This window comes from Bombus vosnesenskii, unplaced genomic scaffold (assembly GCF_011952255.1).
Source record: "Bombus vosnesenskii isolate JDL3184/JDL3185 unplaced genomic scaffold, Bvos_JDL3184-5_v1.1 scf7180000013918, whole genome shotgun sequence".
Classification (NCBI taxonomy): Eukaryota; Metazoa; Arthropoda; class Insecta; order Hymenoptera; family Apidae; genus Bombus; species Bombus vosnesenskii.
The window spans coordinates 127,793-145,933 of record NW_022883281.1 but is presented as its reverse complement, the minus strand read 5'-3'; the positions used below and the strand labels follow the sequence as shown (position 1 = coordinate 145,933).

The 18,141-nt window shown below is 33.6% G+C and overlaps 1 protein-coding gene across 1 annotated transcript; it reads left to right on the top strand.

Annotated features, from left to right (window-relative positions):
* Positions 1-12,169: 12,169 nt before the first annotated feature.
* On the top strand, positions 12,170-17,941 carry LOC117239315. Its single transcript, XM_033504813.1, has 2 exons — positions 12,170-12,439; positions 17,661-17,941. Exons 1-2 carry the CDS (start codon positions 12,221-12,223, stop codon positions 17,838-17,840), a joined length of 399 nt encoding a protein of 132 aa, XP_033360704.1. The 5' UTR covers positions 12,170-12,220; the 3' UTR covers positions 17,841-17,941.
* The last annotated feature ends 200 nt before the right edge of the window (positions 17,942-18,141 follow it).

Here is an 18,141-nt window from a genome sequence, read left to right as displayed (position 1 = left end):
CGTGAAATTGTTGTTTACTAAATTTTTCTACATTTTTTAGGAACAATGAATATGTACATATTTTGAGAAACCTCTAGAATAGATACAATCCAGAAAATATTAGTTACTTGTACAACTTGTGGAATGAGCAAGAAAAAGCAAAATATCAACAGAAATATATAAGCAATAAGTATTCCTACAGTTCTTATTTCAAACTGCTTACCGGAGAATGCATAAAGTAAACACATGACATTATTGCTTCGTAATCATGATTGATGTTGGGAACGTTATCGGCATCAGTAGCATTAACAATTTCGATGTATTCAGAATTATCGTTGGAAAATGGGACGTAAATGTGCAGAGACTACGATAGGTGAAAGACAAATTATTATTAATGTGCATAATAACGTACAGCGTAAAAGTTTAGCAGAAATTTCACGGATAGTAAGCAGACCTCGATCTACTATACAAAGCATAATTGATAGGTATGAACTAGGAAAAAAACTGGAAAATAACTGAGGAAGTGGAAAAACTAATCAGTATACTGGCCGAATTATTATTAGAATGATGAGATAAAATCGAAAAGTAAGTGCGATAGAAATAGTTAGGCACCTTAAAAATAATTTCGATATCGATATATTTGTTAGTACTGTCCGTAGTTTTGTACAAAATCGAGGATTTCAAGATCGCGTGGCCCGCATAAAATATTTTGTAAGAGAAACAACGGAAAGAAATGATTACAATTCGCAAATAATAATATCCGTACGCCAATGAAGTACCGCAACGAAGTAATTTTCACGGACAAAAATAAATTTAATATTTTCGCGACCGATGGACGCTGTAATATTTGGGTGAAAAAAATGAAAAACTAAAACCAGAAACTTACGGTCTGTAATGAAACATGGTGGAAGTTCCGTAATTGTTTTAGGTTGCATGAGTGCAACTGATGTTAATTCGTTACAATTTACGGTTTATGTTGACATTTTAAAATGCAATCTTTTCCTAGTGAGAAAAAAATGGATATGAAAGGTAATTTCGTTTTCATGTATGATAACCGGCATATTTAAAATCTCCAATTATAAACTCCATAAAAAATGGAAATTTCCTCACAAGAAAGCTAAAGGATGCTCTTTTGAAGAAGTGGAACGAGATCCAGCCACACATAACATCAAATTTTGCTAATTTAATATCTAAAAGAATTGCAGTAATTATAAAGTCGGAAGGATATCCTAGGAAATATTAATTGTCTGTTTACACTGATTTTTCATTATTAAATTCACTTAAATCGCGTTTCTTTACGAATAGTTAAAAATTTAAGAATTGTACGAATAAATATTGCGTACATATTTTTGCCACTGTTTGTTTTTACTCGTAAATTTCGCAAGTTATACAAGCAACTAATTCTTCTTTGTATTGTATCTATTCTACATATTTTCTACAATATTTACTCACTCGTAGTTTATAAAAAATTAGTTGATACACGACAATTTCACGAAGTATTGTTTCAAATTGATTGTTTTACGAATTTCTACGCTCACTGTAAATATCTCTGCCGGAATTGAATAGATATGAAAATGTCTGAGATACAGTTTTTTTTTAAACATTTTTGAGTACATTTTTGAACATGTCGAAAGCTCAACATTTTAAACAATTTTTTGCTATACATATAACCGGTGGCTAATCTTGATTTCCGAGAGATTCGCAAAAAGACACTACAGTGGCACTACTACAGTGCATTCTACATGTGTCACTATTGATTACTAAATCTAACTTTTACCTTCAAATGTATATATTTTGTAATAAATGTGTCTAGTAGAAATGCGCATTACACATACAAAATGCACCCAAGCAACACTTTAACACGTTGACTGCCACGATACTCGTATTCGGGTGTCAGCAAAGTTTCTGATCGGGCCACGTAACCCATATTCCAGTGTCGCTTATTTGACTACTTGCTAAGGATCGTCGTAGGTATTTGAAAAATATTCCGTAATAATAAAACTGTTGAATTGTTATAAAATAAAAATACGAAAATGGTTTATTAAAAAAATTATTTAGAATGTAAAACTTTAAAGCATTTTATACATAGCTAAGGTCGGGACAATTTGGACAAGAAGTTGTTATTTTTTTCAAATTCTTTTGTGCCTTTGTTCGGTCCATTCGACGTCTTTTATTTGCATACCATAGTTTGCATGCGCGTCTAATGCTTCTTCCGGAATCATTTTTCCGAACGGCGATATTATACTGACTCCGTCGAAGACAAGGATTTTTTGTATTTTCAGACAACCCTAATAATTTGGCAACTAATAATTGTCTAAATATTCTAAGGTTTATATTTTTCCTTGTTGCAATTTTGTAAACCATCAAAGTGTTTACAACAGAAATTCCCAGAAGGAATTGAATGTCAAGTTTTCTGTACCACCTCATTCCTTTTCTAATTGTGGTGGCATAAGAAACCATTTGGTCGGAATAATCTATACCACACTTTCCTTCGTTATATTCGACAACAGCTAGTGGTTTTAATGTTGCGAACAAACGAAACGATCATTCTTGAAACCACCACTTGAGCGACTCGCATTACTAAAATATCGATAGGAGCACCTAGCAGAGAACGCTTGGTACTGCTGTACGCGTGACCTGACGGAGATTTCTTTGAAAACACGCGTGGCAGTCAATGTGTTAACTTAGTATTTTCGGTTCTTGGAAAGTTCTTCTTCAACTATTGGAATGATTCTGTTCTAGTGTCTTCCTTTAAAATAGTTAAAACATGGCAATGTAGCGATGGAGAGTTCATTTTGAAAGAGAAATTTACGATACTCATCGCCAATGCTTTCACCTTCTTTGTATAACTCGGAATTATCCAACAGTCATAATATTAGAAAGTTTTTTTTGAAAGTAAAGGTATGGTATCGAGGAAGCGAATAGATAAGCAACCAAATGTGTTTAAAAAAAGCGCAAACCTATTTTGTATAATCTTCAAACTCTACATAGTTAGAGATTGATTCATATTTCCTATTTACCAGATGATTCTTGGAAAGGGGCATTTTCTATTTACCAGATGAGTTTCGGAGATATATCGTTCCTTCAAGCCTTAAATAATAGCCAATAAAGCAATAAAAATATTAGAATATTGACTATAGTTTTTATGATTGTAACTTGTTTTAAGAGCAGAAAAAAGAGCACAACTATCGCATTTATTATTTATTTTGAATCAACCGTTGTGACTATATTCGTAGAATAACATAAAATATTAATTTGACATTTTGTGATGAAAAGTGAATATTTACCGGAAAACTTAAAGTCAGGTTTTCAACAGTTCCTTCAAGATGTATACGTATACCCGTAAATCGGCGAATTCTTTGTATTCTTTGTTATTTTTTAAATCTTTCTTATTTGATTCCAACGCAAGTAATTTGGGCGTGTAACATGTACAGGGCGTTTTGTATCTGTCGTGTTCATTGTGTATTTCGTTTGCAAGAAAACAGAGACTATATCGAACATTTACTGTAATATAAAACGATTGCTATTTTGGGTGGGATTTTTCTGTGAACAGTTTGGACACTCGCGTGTGTGATTCTTCTCTGTACACCCGCGGATGGGGCGATGGTGAAATTTGTATAAACATTGTTTATGTGCACTATTATTTATTAATTATTTGTGGAGGCAAAGACATGGAGAAAACATTAATCCTCTCTATTCGCAAAATTCCATGAAGCGGTTTTTGATATGCTGTGATGGATTTTAACGAGTAGGCAGGTTTAACGTTTAATCTACGATTTTTCTTACGAAACGCCGCACACGATTACCGACCTTAATAGGAGCAAGATGGTTCCTATCCAGAACCCCCGACAGCATCCTTCCCCTTTTGTCGGTCTTGGTGCCACCTCATGCCTTAGATTTTCCATTAAAGTCACATAGAGTCTGTGAATTGTTATAAAATATTGGTTTGTTTCTGTATGTAATTATTATGGGTGTATGATCGGAGCTAAGCTCGAGGCTGGGTGCTATATTTAGTTTATTTGCGTTTAGTCCCTTTGTAACTGCAAAATCAAATAGGTCAGGTATTTTGCTCAGGTCTGTCGGCCAGTATGTCGGTCTTCCTGTGGATAATATATTGAGGTTATTGTTTCTAATGTATTTTTCCAAGGTTCTACCTCGAGGTGTAGTGATTCTTGATCCCCATAGTGTGTGCTTAGAATTGTAGTCTCCCGCTGCGATATACTTGTCACCTAAATGTACTCTTCCCACATTTGCGATGTAATTTTGTGTCGCGGTGGTACATATACTGCTACAACTGTAAATGGTTGCTGCTAGTTTGTACTGTAACGGTGGTTGCTTGGATATATTCCTTACTAACTTGGTTGTGTAAATGATGTTTAATGCCGTTTCTTATTATTACTGCTGTCCCTCCGTATGCTTTTCCTGAGGGATGCTTGGTAACATATATGGTGTAGTACGGTATTTTTATATAAGTTTTTATGGTGAACTGTGTTCCTGAAACAAGTAGTATATCGATATTATTGTTATACAGGAATGTTTTAGTTTCTAGGGTCCTTTGTTGTAGGCCGTTAGAGTTCCAGGCTGCTATTTTAAGCGTGCTCATTTTTATTTTTTGCTTAGCATGTTTGTAAGTAGTTGTAGCATGACTGTGATTTGTTGCGTTTGCTGTCTGAGGATTGCGTTTTGTTCGCTTATCATTTTTGTTAGCATTTCCGTGTTTTTGATGGATTGTTTTAGTAGTTTTTTTATTTCTGTAGCGTCGTCGATGTTATTGTTCTGGTTTTGGTTATCTAAGGGTGTTGATTGTTTGGCTACTTGCGCGTAGCTTCGGCTACCAAAGGTGTTGGTATTATTGTGGTTGATGTTCATTACATGCTGTACATTTGTTGATGTCTCAGTTACTGCGCTGCCCTGTTGTGTGTGATAGTTATTGTATGTTCTGTTACGAAGCGGCGGAAACAGTTTACATTGAAATTGTTTTCTGACTAAACAATCTTTGTAGCTAGCTGGGTGATTTCCACTGCAATTGTAGCATTTTACATCATTTATTTTTCCCGTGTGTGAGCAGTTCATTGTTAGGTGCTTTCCTGCGTATTTGACATACGCCGAGTTTTTGTTGCAGTAATTTTTTGTATGTCCGTATTGTTGACACCGCATACATTGTCTTTTTTATGTCTGGGTGGCTCAACTGTAATTATTGTGTTTAGAACTTTTTTAATTTCGAAAATTTTCTTGTTATTATTTTTAGGTTCAAGTTCTATTAGAAATAGCGGTAATGGTTGTTTAGTATCATATCTGGTTATGTTATTTATTGTTCTTACCTGGTGTCTCATTTTGGCTAATTCCTCGCATATGTTACTTGTATTTGTCTTTGGGTGTAATCCTTTGATTACTGTTTTGTAACTTTTATCAGTTTTGAGCTGGTAAGTATGATACCTAGCGTTTTTCTCTTTTAGTGCTTTTGTCACTTTTCTAAAAATTTCTGGGATATTAGTTTGTACTTTTACCTGATCCAACTTTAGTTGTTTAATGCCGTAATTTTCTTTTCCTGCCGTGCTGTTTAGCAGTTCAATAAGGGGGTCTATTATTTTAGCATCTATGTAGATTGGTGGTGGTTTGGCAACGTGTGTTATTGGTTTTTCAGCTGGGCCTGATTCCTTCTCTTCTGGAAGTGCGCTGAAGGAGTTTTGGAGAGGAATTTCTTGTAGCCATTGTTGCCTTTCTGTTTCTATAGCCCTCCTAACATTTGTATTTGATGTTATTTTTCGTTTTATGCTGAGAGTTACAGTCTTCCAGCTTTCATCCTGGTGTAGTAGATCGTTGTTGATATTATTCTTCTCGTCATTATTTTGTGTAATTTCCATTTCTATTTCATTTATAACTGAGCAATCCTGATCTTCGTTTGTTGATTTATTTGGGTTTGTTTTATCTACAGCTCTGTTTATAGAATATGTTTCACCTTTGTTTAATATTTTTATTGATGGTACTTTTTGCATGTTTTCCATCATTTAGCGATTGGTTCTATTGTAAGTCATTTTGTTTTCCCACTTGTCGCACTTACGGAAGCACTGATTCACACGTCCGTATAGCTCGACTGCTCGGGCAGAACTGAATTTTTTTTTTTTTTTTTTTTGAATGTTACATCGAATAATTTGAATTTGCTAAATTCCCAACAACTATTAATCTCTTAGGTACGATGCGCCACCATAGTGGCTTTCGCCAATGTCATCTTATATTACTGTTGAAGTAATTACTTCAATTAAAACTCTACATCTTTATTCATGTATATCCGTGGAGACCGCTATTACGCAGAAAATAGAATTTAGCGAAACAAAAATATTCTAAATAAGGAGAGGTCCATATTATTGTGCTCTTGAATATAAATTATGTTTTGGGTTACAAGATCTAGGAACAAAGGAACTAGTAAATAGAGTTCTATTTATGTTTCTTGTAGCCTTTAGCTAGAGCTATAAGGTTAATTTTTTTGGTAATGTCCTTTTGTTACAAATAATACATGAACGTGCTCCTTATCGATTCTATTGTATTGTAACAGTATGAGAGTGGGAGTCTGGATCAGTATGAAGTTATACGTTATACTTATACCTATACCTTTATTTATATAAATATATTTTTCTATTACAAGTTCACTTACTCGTTCTTCAATCAGTCAATCTCAACAATTACGACGCGCCACTATTACGAGTTGCTCACTCTACCAGCTCATTCGCTCACCGTTTAAAATAAACAAATTTTTTCATTTGTCTTGCTTCACGCTTTTGTTGCCCTGACAACGTTTTATAACAGAATTAACAATATTCAAACAGAATATATAGTCTTTGTTTTTGATACGCCAGTATCAGGTATCGATTGTTGCTTTTCATTAAGATAAATATACCATTATTAGATGCTCATTTTAAGATGTCGATTTGTATTCTTATAATTTTTTAGAATCTTTAACTTCAAATATGTCGTTTCAAAATAGAAGACTAAGAGTAATTTGAAATCCACCCCAGTTTTTTCTCCAGGTTTCTTCCTTTATTATGGTGGATCAGTTCTTCAAATAGTTCATGGTTTGTTTTTCCTTGCAGGTTTGCTAGCATCTTACAATTTTTTGATCTGTTTCTTCCCATTATGTTTCTTTTGACTTTTTCTTCTCTATGACTCTACCTTGTTCTTTTTTTGTCTCCCCATTTGTTAGTGATGCTCTATATGTCTACATTCATGATGTCTAAATGTCCCGGGTTCGGCGTAGGTTCTTTACCTATTCACATGTATTGTATTGTATCGTATCCCTGCTTTGTATCTCCTGCTAATTATTTCATACCTATTTTCAATTGTTATATCTCCGTTGTCTGTCTTTGCATGTGATATTCTGTCATCGGCATATTTAAGTTTATCCAGTTACTTTATCATATTGATCCTTTTTAGGTTTGGCTAGCGTGCCTGCATTATCATATCATCTTTTTCTTCTGGGTTCGGTTCTCTATTAAAAGCTGGCATATTCTGTGTTACCTGGCTTTTGGCTGTATGATAGCCAGAACCTAGAAAAATTTGGAGAAAAAATATTGCAAATACTGTTTTAAATATTCGTTGTTCTACAATTTAAATAAAAACTATCTTAAATAGACAGTAAAATTCTGCCAAATAAAGGATTTTAATTTTGATAATGCTTTTATTCCACGAGGAGGGTAAATGCATTATGCATATCCAACAGCCTGTACTGTTGAGTTAAGTGAGATTGGGTTAGATGGTATACGCCATACTCAATAAAAACCTTTCTTCCTTTCCTAGCCTTCACAAGGTACATGACGACCAACCCCGGAACCACCATGGGTATTACTTAAGGATTGGTCTCCTTATTTATTCGTACTTTAGTAATCAACGCGCGGGAAAAACAGTATTTCCCCCTTTTTATTATCATCCTTTCTTAGAATGTTGTCAAATTTCCCTCTAGTAGATCTACTCATCGGCCATCTTACTTATCTATTTAAACTAGCCAATCGCCTCTACTCGTGTCATATATGTCCAGTCTTCATCTGTGAATTTTGATTATTTTAAGTCAGTATGTCTATTCTTCTTCGTTTTGTAATTACGTTCTGCTTTTTATTCTTAAAAATGCGTCCAAATTTTCCTCAGGTTGATCTTCCTGCTGGCTATCTACCTTTTCTACTTGATCGGCCAATCAGCGCACTTATTCCTCGAATCAATCAGTCACTTTCCATCAATTTCCGCAGGCCAATTAGCGCGCACCGTTATGGCGGCGGCATCTCTATCGCACCGTGCGCATGCTCGTGATCAATCTCTCCAAGATAGCCGCTTATTGCTCGTGTTAGCACGTATTCGTCATCACATCACATCAGATACATCCTGAACGTCGTCGTTTCTACACGTCCCTACATTATCAGTCATCACCTGTGAGTTTTTATTATTTTAATTATATTATTATTTTTATTATTTTAAGACGGTATGTTTACTCTTCCTCATTGTCTCATTATTTCCTGTTTTATTTTCTGGGTTTGTCTGGCTTCTGCAGTTTTCTTATCAACAATATTTTGGGGTGTAAGAGTTTCTCCTACCCGATTTTTCAATGTCACTTTTCCGCACCTCACTTAGGACTGTTGAATGTCCTGGTCCTTTATTGCAATCTCATCACCCGTCACTAATATCTTTATTCATACGTTTACGTTATTTTAATAATCTAAAACATAAAATAAAATATTTTAATTTTGCATTAAATATTATTTCAAATATTTCTTGATGACAAAAATAGATTGGGGAAAGAAATGATATTAAAATGCAAGAAACCATAATATTGAAAATAAATTTAGTTTCCTCTTTTAGTGGCTATTTGCATGTAACAGAGTGAATCGTTCAAAGTTTTCGTCACTTAGGCTACTCCTTCGCTGGCACAGAATCAATCCAGCGAAGCTAAGCGATCTTTCAACTGCGATAGACGACGAAATTGTTTCGTATATTTGCACTTTGTGATATTTTGAATTCATGCGACGTTATAGTCTCAGTTTTTCAACGATTCTAATTGTACAGTGTTACTATCATTGTCAAAACTCACTCGGTTTTCCCATGAATGAAAAGAAATCGTCTAATTCTACTATATCTTACACTTTGCATTGCGAGAGTGAAGAGGATTGATTTCATACACCTTTTAAAGTTTTCAGCACTATTTCTTTGATATAATTACGTCTATCTTCCATCTTGGTTACAATCCACCGTAATTTCCATCTTGGATGACTAACAATCGCAATTGTGTAATTAGATGTTCTCTAAGTCTTCGGTTTCCAAAAACTCGTAAAAATGAGAAAAATAAAACGCGTAGATAAATTGTATAGTAGAAAATATATTTTAATACAGAAGTGTAAGTATAAGTAGGAATATAATTTGAGCCTGTCTACTGTTTATGGTGTGTCTTCGTCCCAGTCTATTGTCTATACGCTGTGGATAGCTTCAGTGCTTGAGAAAGCTAAAAAGACCAGATGTAGAGGTTTCTTAGAAGTGGTGACCACTTCAACATGTATAATTGTCTACGCCATCGATATTTTGAAAACTATGTTCTGTCTATCTAAAATCTATGGAAAAATATCACCCATATAAGTTTTGTCATCTTGCAATTTATCCAAAGCGTATGCGATTGATCCAAATATTTATTCTTATCTATATATCTTCGATAAGCACCAGTTTACTCACACCGACACTCGAAATGCATCCCCATACAATCACAGAACCTCCTCCTCCGTGTTTTAAGGTAGGTTTTAAATCTTTGGACTTCAAAACTTGCTACTTACATTCACTATTCGCCATACTATACTCTTTTTCTATCTGAATCAAAAATGCATTATTTACTCTCTTTGAAGTTTCTTCGTGAATTCTTTAGTGAAAGTCAATCCTTTTTCCTCTGTTTATTTCGTTTATATACGGCTTTCTTCTTTCTATTCGACCATTAAATCTTGTACTGTTTCTACACTGACTTGTTTCCTAGTTTCACGGCCAACCTCTTCTTCAACTCTCCATATTATTATTCTTTCCTCCTTTTCATTAATAATTCGAGGTGGTTTTTTCTTAAATTTGATACAGTCTTCTTCTTTATATTTTTTAATAATATTCGCAACTGTGCTCTTCTCCATTATTAACAATTGTGCGATTTCACGATAATTTTTACCTTTTTCTTTATGCTAAATAACAAGATGTCTTTTATCGAAACTACTATTCTGTCCTTTATGTGGCATGTTAGAATTCAGACACTAATACTTCTCAATATAGCTTTGTACTGAGATAGAATTATATTGTAGCGGTTTGTATGTAAACAAATCTATTTTGGACTTGGAATGGTTTTTAAAAACTACTAAAATACAGAACATACCATAGTGTACAAACATTAATGTGACGTGAAAATGTGACAACTTTTTGTTTAAAATGTGTTATACTATTAAATGTTATTGTTAGAATGGAATTGTTTATATATTTTCAATCTACAATAAATGGTTTATCTTTAGTAAAATAGACAATATAATATCTAAATTATTCTCTTACAAACAGCAATTACAAATAAATACGCAAATTAAAGAGTAACGATAGTTATCACTGATAAATAATCTGGCAGACATGAAATATTTACTTGAACAAATTCTCTGTGTTCATTGCTTCGGCTACTCTATTTTACAATTTGACTTTTCGAAATTTGAATAAACGTGGCGTACACGACACTCCAATGAATTATCGATGTATACGTACCAATCGAATATTTTACACTATGTATGTATAAAAAAAGACAGTATGAGAAGTTCATCGTCGGATGCGATAATGTTCAAGTAGTACACAAAAAAATTTATATTACATTGGGAGAAAATAGTCTAACAAGGTTATACTTTCCACATAATAGAAAATTTCAAAGATGACCGAAAAATATTCCGCCATTGAGAGGGAAATATCGGAGAAAGAAAGTTCAATTAAAATTAGCAATTCTGTTTTTCAGAGATTAACGTCAGGTAGATAGTTGATATTATACGTATAAATAATTCATTTAATTTTTAAGAATTTCATTTCATACTTCAGTTTGTGTGTATGTGGAAGAGAGATGTACGCGCGTGTGAACTCTTTTTATATGTCATAATAACATCATATTATTATCATATTATTTTTAGAGTAAGGTTAATTTTTATTCTTTTCTAGTATAATTGTTCTATTATAATTGTTTTCTAGTAAAATTGTTGTTATTAGAGATCAAATGTGTACATTTATAGCAAGCTGTTTGCTATATACACATTTAAGGAAACAAACTATTTGTTAGTTTAATTATACATTATAATATGTTAGATATAGTATAATTATATTAGTATTATTTAAAAATGTATAGTGCAAACTATAAATTATAATATAGTTAATATATCAATATATTATTTTTCTTTGTTTTCTTCTATTCGCGTACGAATAAAGAAATAAATCACATCACGTGTGTATTACATTTTATTTTTTTATACAATATTTGTATATATTATGTATAAACAATTCAAATATATTGTATGCGTAATTTGAAATATATGAAAGGAAAACGATTATAATCATAAAATAGTTAGAATGAAATTTTGAAGAAATTGCTCTAACTAATTAATTACAGTATTGTTTTATCAATCGAACGTCATCTTATATCATTCAATTGATCGGTCGTCACTCTCGCCACTTCCCCAAAGATTAGTACGACACACTGGGAAGCTTGGCTCAGTAGTATGAATATCCTAATCTGAACTTGGATTTCAATGAGTGACAGTAATAATATGATGAAACTTTTTATTTTTAACCTTTTTTCAATTAAACTTTTACTAACGAATTTATGGAATTTTTTGGGTTAAAATTAGAATGTGTGGTTAAATTAGAATATATTTTAGATCACATTCAAATACACATTTAATAGGCGAAAGAAAATAGGCGGATGTAATTAAATCAGCGAATATGTCGCAGATTGTATCGTGGTTTGGTCTTGTTTTAATCATAAAAATCTCATTACATTGGTAAAAGTCTCACTAAAAAAGAAAAAGAAAATTAAAAATATAAAGGCTTCATTGTTATTTTGGCATTGTGTTACCGAGATATATTTTGGATTAAGCCGACTTTCTAATTTTTGTTTCTTCACTCGCGGTTTCTTTCCCTACGTTCAGCGAGATGGTGAACCGTAATACGATAATTCGTCACTGAGAGGGATCAATTAATGAGACAGTAGTGTATTTAACAAATGAATATGTTCAATAAAACAAATAAATTTCAAGGTATTGTCAATGAAGAAATCTGTACAACTGATGAAAAATGCTGGCTCGATAAATTAGTTGCTGTTGATAAGGATCATACCAGAGAAGCTGGTTTACATATAAATGAAATTGAAAGACTTTTAAACGACATTGATACATATACACGCACAAAACCTCGACGCGGTTGTCCCGTTGATTCTGTTAAAGTAAGTCTTTCATACAGCTGAAACAAAGGTTTTAAAACTTGTAAAAAAAATGCAGTAATCCATTAAATAATATTATTAAGCATTAATAATAAAATAATAATGTATAACTCCGATGTAAAAAAATGGATTACTTTTTACTTCTACAAAATTTTCTTACATACAATAAATAGGGCTATTCTGAGTAACCTTCTTTACGTATAATTCGAATCAATTATACTAAGAAAAGGTTTACTTTCTACGTAGCACAATGTAAAAGATACTTTACGTTTAGTAAAAAAAAATATTGATACTTCAAGCATGTTTTAAAAAATGGCTGTCTCTTCGTTGGGAAAATCACTAAATAATTACTCACAAAGCGGTCCATCTCACCGATTTCAACGAAGTATGTTGTCAAGGTCAAAATTCTGAACAACTTTCAATAGCGTTATCGTCGTTCGGATTTAGCTTCCGAGACATACATTTCTGTCGCGCCTAATGAAATAGGCTGCGAATTCGATGCATGAAGGATCGTGATTCGTTAGGTTGGGAAGTTATAGTAGTGTTCTTGTCTTTTCCTTTCTTCCCTTTCCTTCAAATATATTGATTCACCCTTACAATTTATCTATTAACTTCATAATTTACAACGCCATTATTAATAAATTGGTGTATGCATAATGACAAACAAATTTTCCACACAAACCTATATTTCTCGCATTAACAGTAAAATTTCCTCTATGATAATTATTCAATTTTATTTATATTTGTTAAACGGTTATAATAATGTAACAGTTCTATTTAACAATCGATAACAATCGATCATATATGTAACTGTGTATATCAGAAGGTAAAATTTTCATAGCTGAAAAGTTTATAATTTTCTCGTTACGTGACTCTCGCGTATCGCAGAATGTAGATGCTGATACGAGTTTGGATTAAACATTCCTCATTCGAAATCAAATGTTTCATTCACGGAGGGAAAAGGCATATCTGATATTGTCGTTAATGTTCATACTTGACATGTACATCAATATGACAACATCATGCGTTACCATGGTATTTTCTAAAAGAACTTTTTATTTTAATGAATTTCCTTATGTACAATTTCAAGTCAATTACATACATACAAATTTCTACAAATTATATTATGTAACATAAATTCTGTTATAATTTGTGGAGAATTGGTCGAGGATATATAATGTGTAACGAGTGTACTGTCGCAACCCGTCAAATATATTTCGAATAAGTTAAATAATTAAATAAATAAAGTACAAACTGTTGTAAGACGCTCGTTTACTGTATTCGTAACGATAGTATATGTTCGCTCGCGGAAAACCCGAATCGTAGGTAATGATGGACTAATATGTGTCACTCGGTATATGCGTCTGTATATTTATACTGGTCGGGGGGAATCGGAAAGTTTGAACTTGTCTAAGATCGACGATTGCCCATAACGGTGACTTTGTTTTTGTCTATCGATATGATTCAAGCGTCAAGGTTGTATCCGTGTTCCGAAGCACAACAATAACATGAGACGCTCTCGATCCGCCTCGTCCTATGACTCATTTACCGCTACAAATTTATTATTTTATTGTAATATAAAATTTATGTTATATAAATTTTTATAAAAAGCACAAAAGACTGGCTGACGTGCAGTGATGACGATAGAACGCGAAACATCGCTATTACGAAATTCAGTCTAGTATTGAATGCGATTCCAAATTCTCTCCGTGAGAATCCGATGAGGAATATTCCAGGATGCTTTAGTATTATCGAATTATACAAAAGGCCTTGTAGTACTAGAGGAGAGGAGAGTAGTTCAATCTGTTTTCCAGCGAAAAATGTTCCTTTCAAACAACTGATCCGCGCCGTTAATACGGTGAATTATCTAATAAACATCATGGACTGTTTTCGATTATGGAGTTCCCAATACACCGAAGATGTAGTCCAAAAGCATTTAGATCAATGGCAGAATAACAGAAAAATTGTTCAGAACGTAACACTCTTTTCAACTCGATACTAGACTTACAACAGTGGAAATCATAACACAGTAGAGCCTCGATTATCCCAATTAATTCTGTTTAGAATGTTCGAAAGTAAGAAAAGGTGTTGTTGCGCCATGGCGACTTGCACGACAATATAATAATATCGGTACAGTAATAAGCTCAGAAACACAGTTTCCACGCTTATGTACAACGCAAGCTTAGGCGACGGATGGACGTGTAGGGTGGTAAAGAAATACTCGGCGTTTTATTTAACAATGCGTTTGTTAATTCTGACTATTTATTCACAACTCTTGTTGACAACTGTCGCAATCGCCACTATTCACTTATGACTCTCGTGTCACGTGGGAGACACAACAAATCACGAGATCGATAGATCGCCGGTGATCTTGTCACGTAAAAATAATGGGAAAATAATAATAAAAAAATGTTGGGTTCTTGAACCAGAGTTCAAGATACCTTTATTCTATAATAGGATTACAAATGTGCGATTAGACTGTTACCGAAAGATTGAAGCTTCGATCAAGATCCAGACCTTCTAGATGTTCGTTTATCTTATGCCTACGTGTCGAATTTATATTGCTTTATCTGGGGAGTCGGTGTCGTGTGCAAGGCGGTTCAGGTTTCCTGAGTCGGTTGGAGATATTTGTCGACGTTACAATCTCCTCGCGTCGCAGTTCGAACGTTTCACGAATAAGATGAAGAAATTGAACTTTGTATGTGATAATAGGATTTTCAATAGGCAAGTCCAACCGAGTGACGGTTCAAAGTGTTACAAAAGACTGGGTCAAAATGTTTTAACAGGTTGATTCGAACGTTTAATTTGGACGGCTTTTATATTGTGGTTTTAGTCCTTCTGGAGAGGTTGTCGTCTGACGTATCTCAGAGGCGCCTATTTCGTTACTATTTGGTTATTGTTTCGATGTCTGTAGCTTATCCTATTACTGTTTCTGAGCTGGTGGTCTTCTTGAGCGTGTGACACTCGCTTACGACTCATCTCTCAATCCGCTTTCTTTCCTTTTGTCATCTCTCGATATCCCCACTACGCATGTGTTCGTTAGACGTCTGCGAACGTGGTCACGTATGCCTTCTTCCGAGTATTTGGCGGAAGGACCGGTAGGAATATCGATGTCCCATTGGGCCTGTCGGCACTTACGCCGCCCATACGTGTTCCATAGAATTTAAGTCAGGTGATTGTGAAGAAGTTGCTAACTCTCTATCGCTACATTGCCACATTTTAGATATTTCGAAACAAGAGGTTAGAGCAGTTGAAAGAACAGAATTATTCCAACAGTCGACGAGGAACTTTCAGAGAGCTGAAAAAATTAAAGTAAAGTGTCACTTGGACGTATTGTTACTTGGGTGTGCAGTGCGCGTAATTAGCGTTGTATGCAGTGTAGTAATATTTATATCGCAGCCATTGTTTACAAAATGTATACATTTTTGCTACGATGCGACGGCGGCAATAGCACAAAAGCGCTATTACGTTCATACGGCGAAAGATATCACAATAGGACTATGATATTTAAAGTAAAGTAAAGATATTTTGCAAAATAGATAAACGATTGCGGGATACTGATACGTTAAAACCTGCTGAATCTAGCGAACGACCCACATCTGGGAAATAGAATGCTGCACCGTATTCGCCCGAGACAATCGCGATGCGTGCGTGATCGTTCTGTGGACACTCGTGAACGGAACAATAGCAGTTTACGTCTCTGAACACCATGGTATTTTTTGTACGACCTGTAAAAAATAAGTTGCCGCCCATGTGTCATTCGGATTGAGGATCACTGTGCACCCTGTTGCTTATGCTGACCTCCTTTCGTTCGTGTAAGGGTATTTTTTCCGATTTTCCATTGTCAAAAACTAAGAAACACAATTTTTTTATTCTTAATTTTCGTCTTACTTCGGGTACAAGAATCATCCCTTAAATTTCCTGGCATCTGTAGCGGAACACCCTGTACAAAGTGTTATTATATTTCTCAGTATAAGATAATTTCTAACAGCTTCATCAATAGCACGCTATGTAAGCTCTGTCTGACTGCAAGAAGTAAATATACATAATACAAATAAAATCAGTTATACATATATATACAGGATTTCTGTTTCATCTCAGTAAAGTGAAATATCTTTTAAGGAAATGATGATACGAAAAAAGTGCTGTAACAAAAGTTGTTTGGTATAGAGGAGGATGTTATGTTGTGAAGATATTTTTTTCATGTCTAATATGGTGGCAGAGATTTCAAAGTCAATTTAATTTTTTTAACGGAATATTGTATTTTTGTATAGATAACACTATAGTGCATATCGATACGAGATCAACGAGCTGGTAATGAAGTCGTTTGCTTTCACGGAAGGTCCTAAAATTGCGAAAAAGCTGAGATTTGAATTACCCGTTCCTCACTGTCGTATTAGCCCGCTAAGGCTATTTTGTAGTGTAATGTGACTGGGCTCAAACACACACATCTACTGAGGAAATCCTGTTTTCCTCAAGAAGTAGTATCTATAAATGGAAGTTTTCAATAATTCAAAATTGAACATATTGGTAGATATAAACGTATAGTACATTATCTATGTCATTTAGCTATTTGCTAACTTTGTCCGATAATAACTTCTCTTGAGTAGGAGAATTTTTTTAATAACTGCGTCTGTTTCGATTCGGCTGCATATAAGCTTAAATAGACTTAGCGCACCGGTGCGGTAGTGAGGAACAGGTGACTCGAATCCTAGTTTTTCTCAATTTTACGATCTTCCATGAAAGGAAACGATTTTGCTAATAGCTTGTTGATATTCCCTTATAAGTAACACTTGATATTATAATTTAAATGAAATTGTATGACAGGCCCAGGATAAAAAGGGACAATGTCATGTTGTAGCACTTTTCAGACAACGAAAATTTATTTTTCAATATGTAATGTCACAATATTTTATATTTTCTCATAAATATTCTATCAAAATAAGACATTTCGTTCTTCATTTCATTCTGCATCGTTTTCCAGTTTTACTTGTAATTTTAGGTAATATATAATACAGGAAACAGTAATAAATGAAAAATACGTTGTACACGATAATTTAATTCGAATTAACGCGACATAGCTAGTGATAAAGAGCACACACAGAAATATATGAAAAGATGTTAAATTCAAAATTTGTTGAAATTGACATACCTTGTTTTTCTCGTCGACCTTTTATATAATAAGAAATATCATATATTCATGTATATTATATACTAATTAAAGGTGTCAGATTGTTTAAAAGCAAATAAGGGAAATACGTTAACTTGTGAAATGGAAGTAGAAAGCTTTAAAAAATGCATCGATAAATCATTGCATGCTGCTGTTGATAGAAATATGAAAGGTGTACGTAGAAGCAAGAAAGGAAGTTACTTAGAAGCATTTGAAAGGAAATATCAGTTTTGATTCTTTAAAATAAATATAAAAACTTGAATATCACACATCGTACGTACAATATTATTAAGTTTACCAAGAAATTTTTTATGAAATTGAAGTATAGTATAAAACAAATAACAATAGGTAAATATTTGCTAACAGCACATATGTATATTATAAGCAAATTATTTATGTATTTCAGATCGACACCGAAGTTAAATAAGATGGTTTCTATTTTCTGTTGAGAGAAATTTTTTGTTGATAAGAGATTAATATATATGACAAACAAATTCAATTCTAGGACCGAAAAGCGCGTGCATAGAACTTTGAA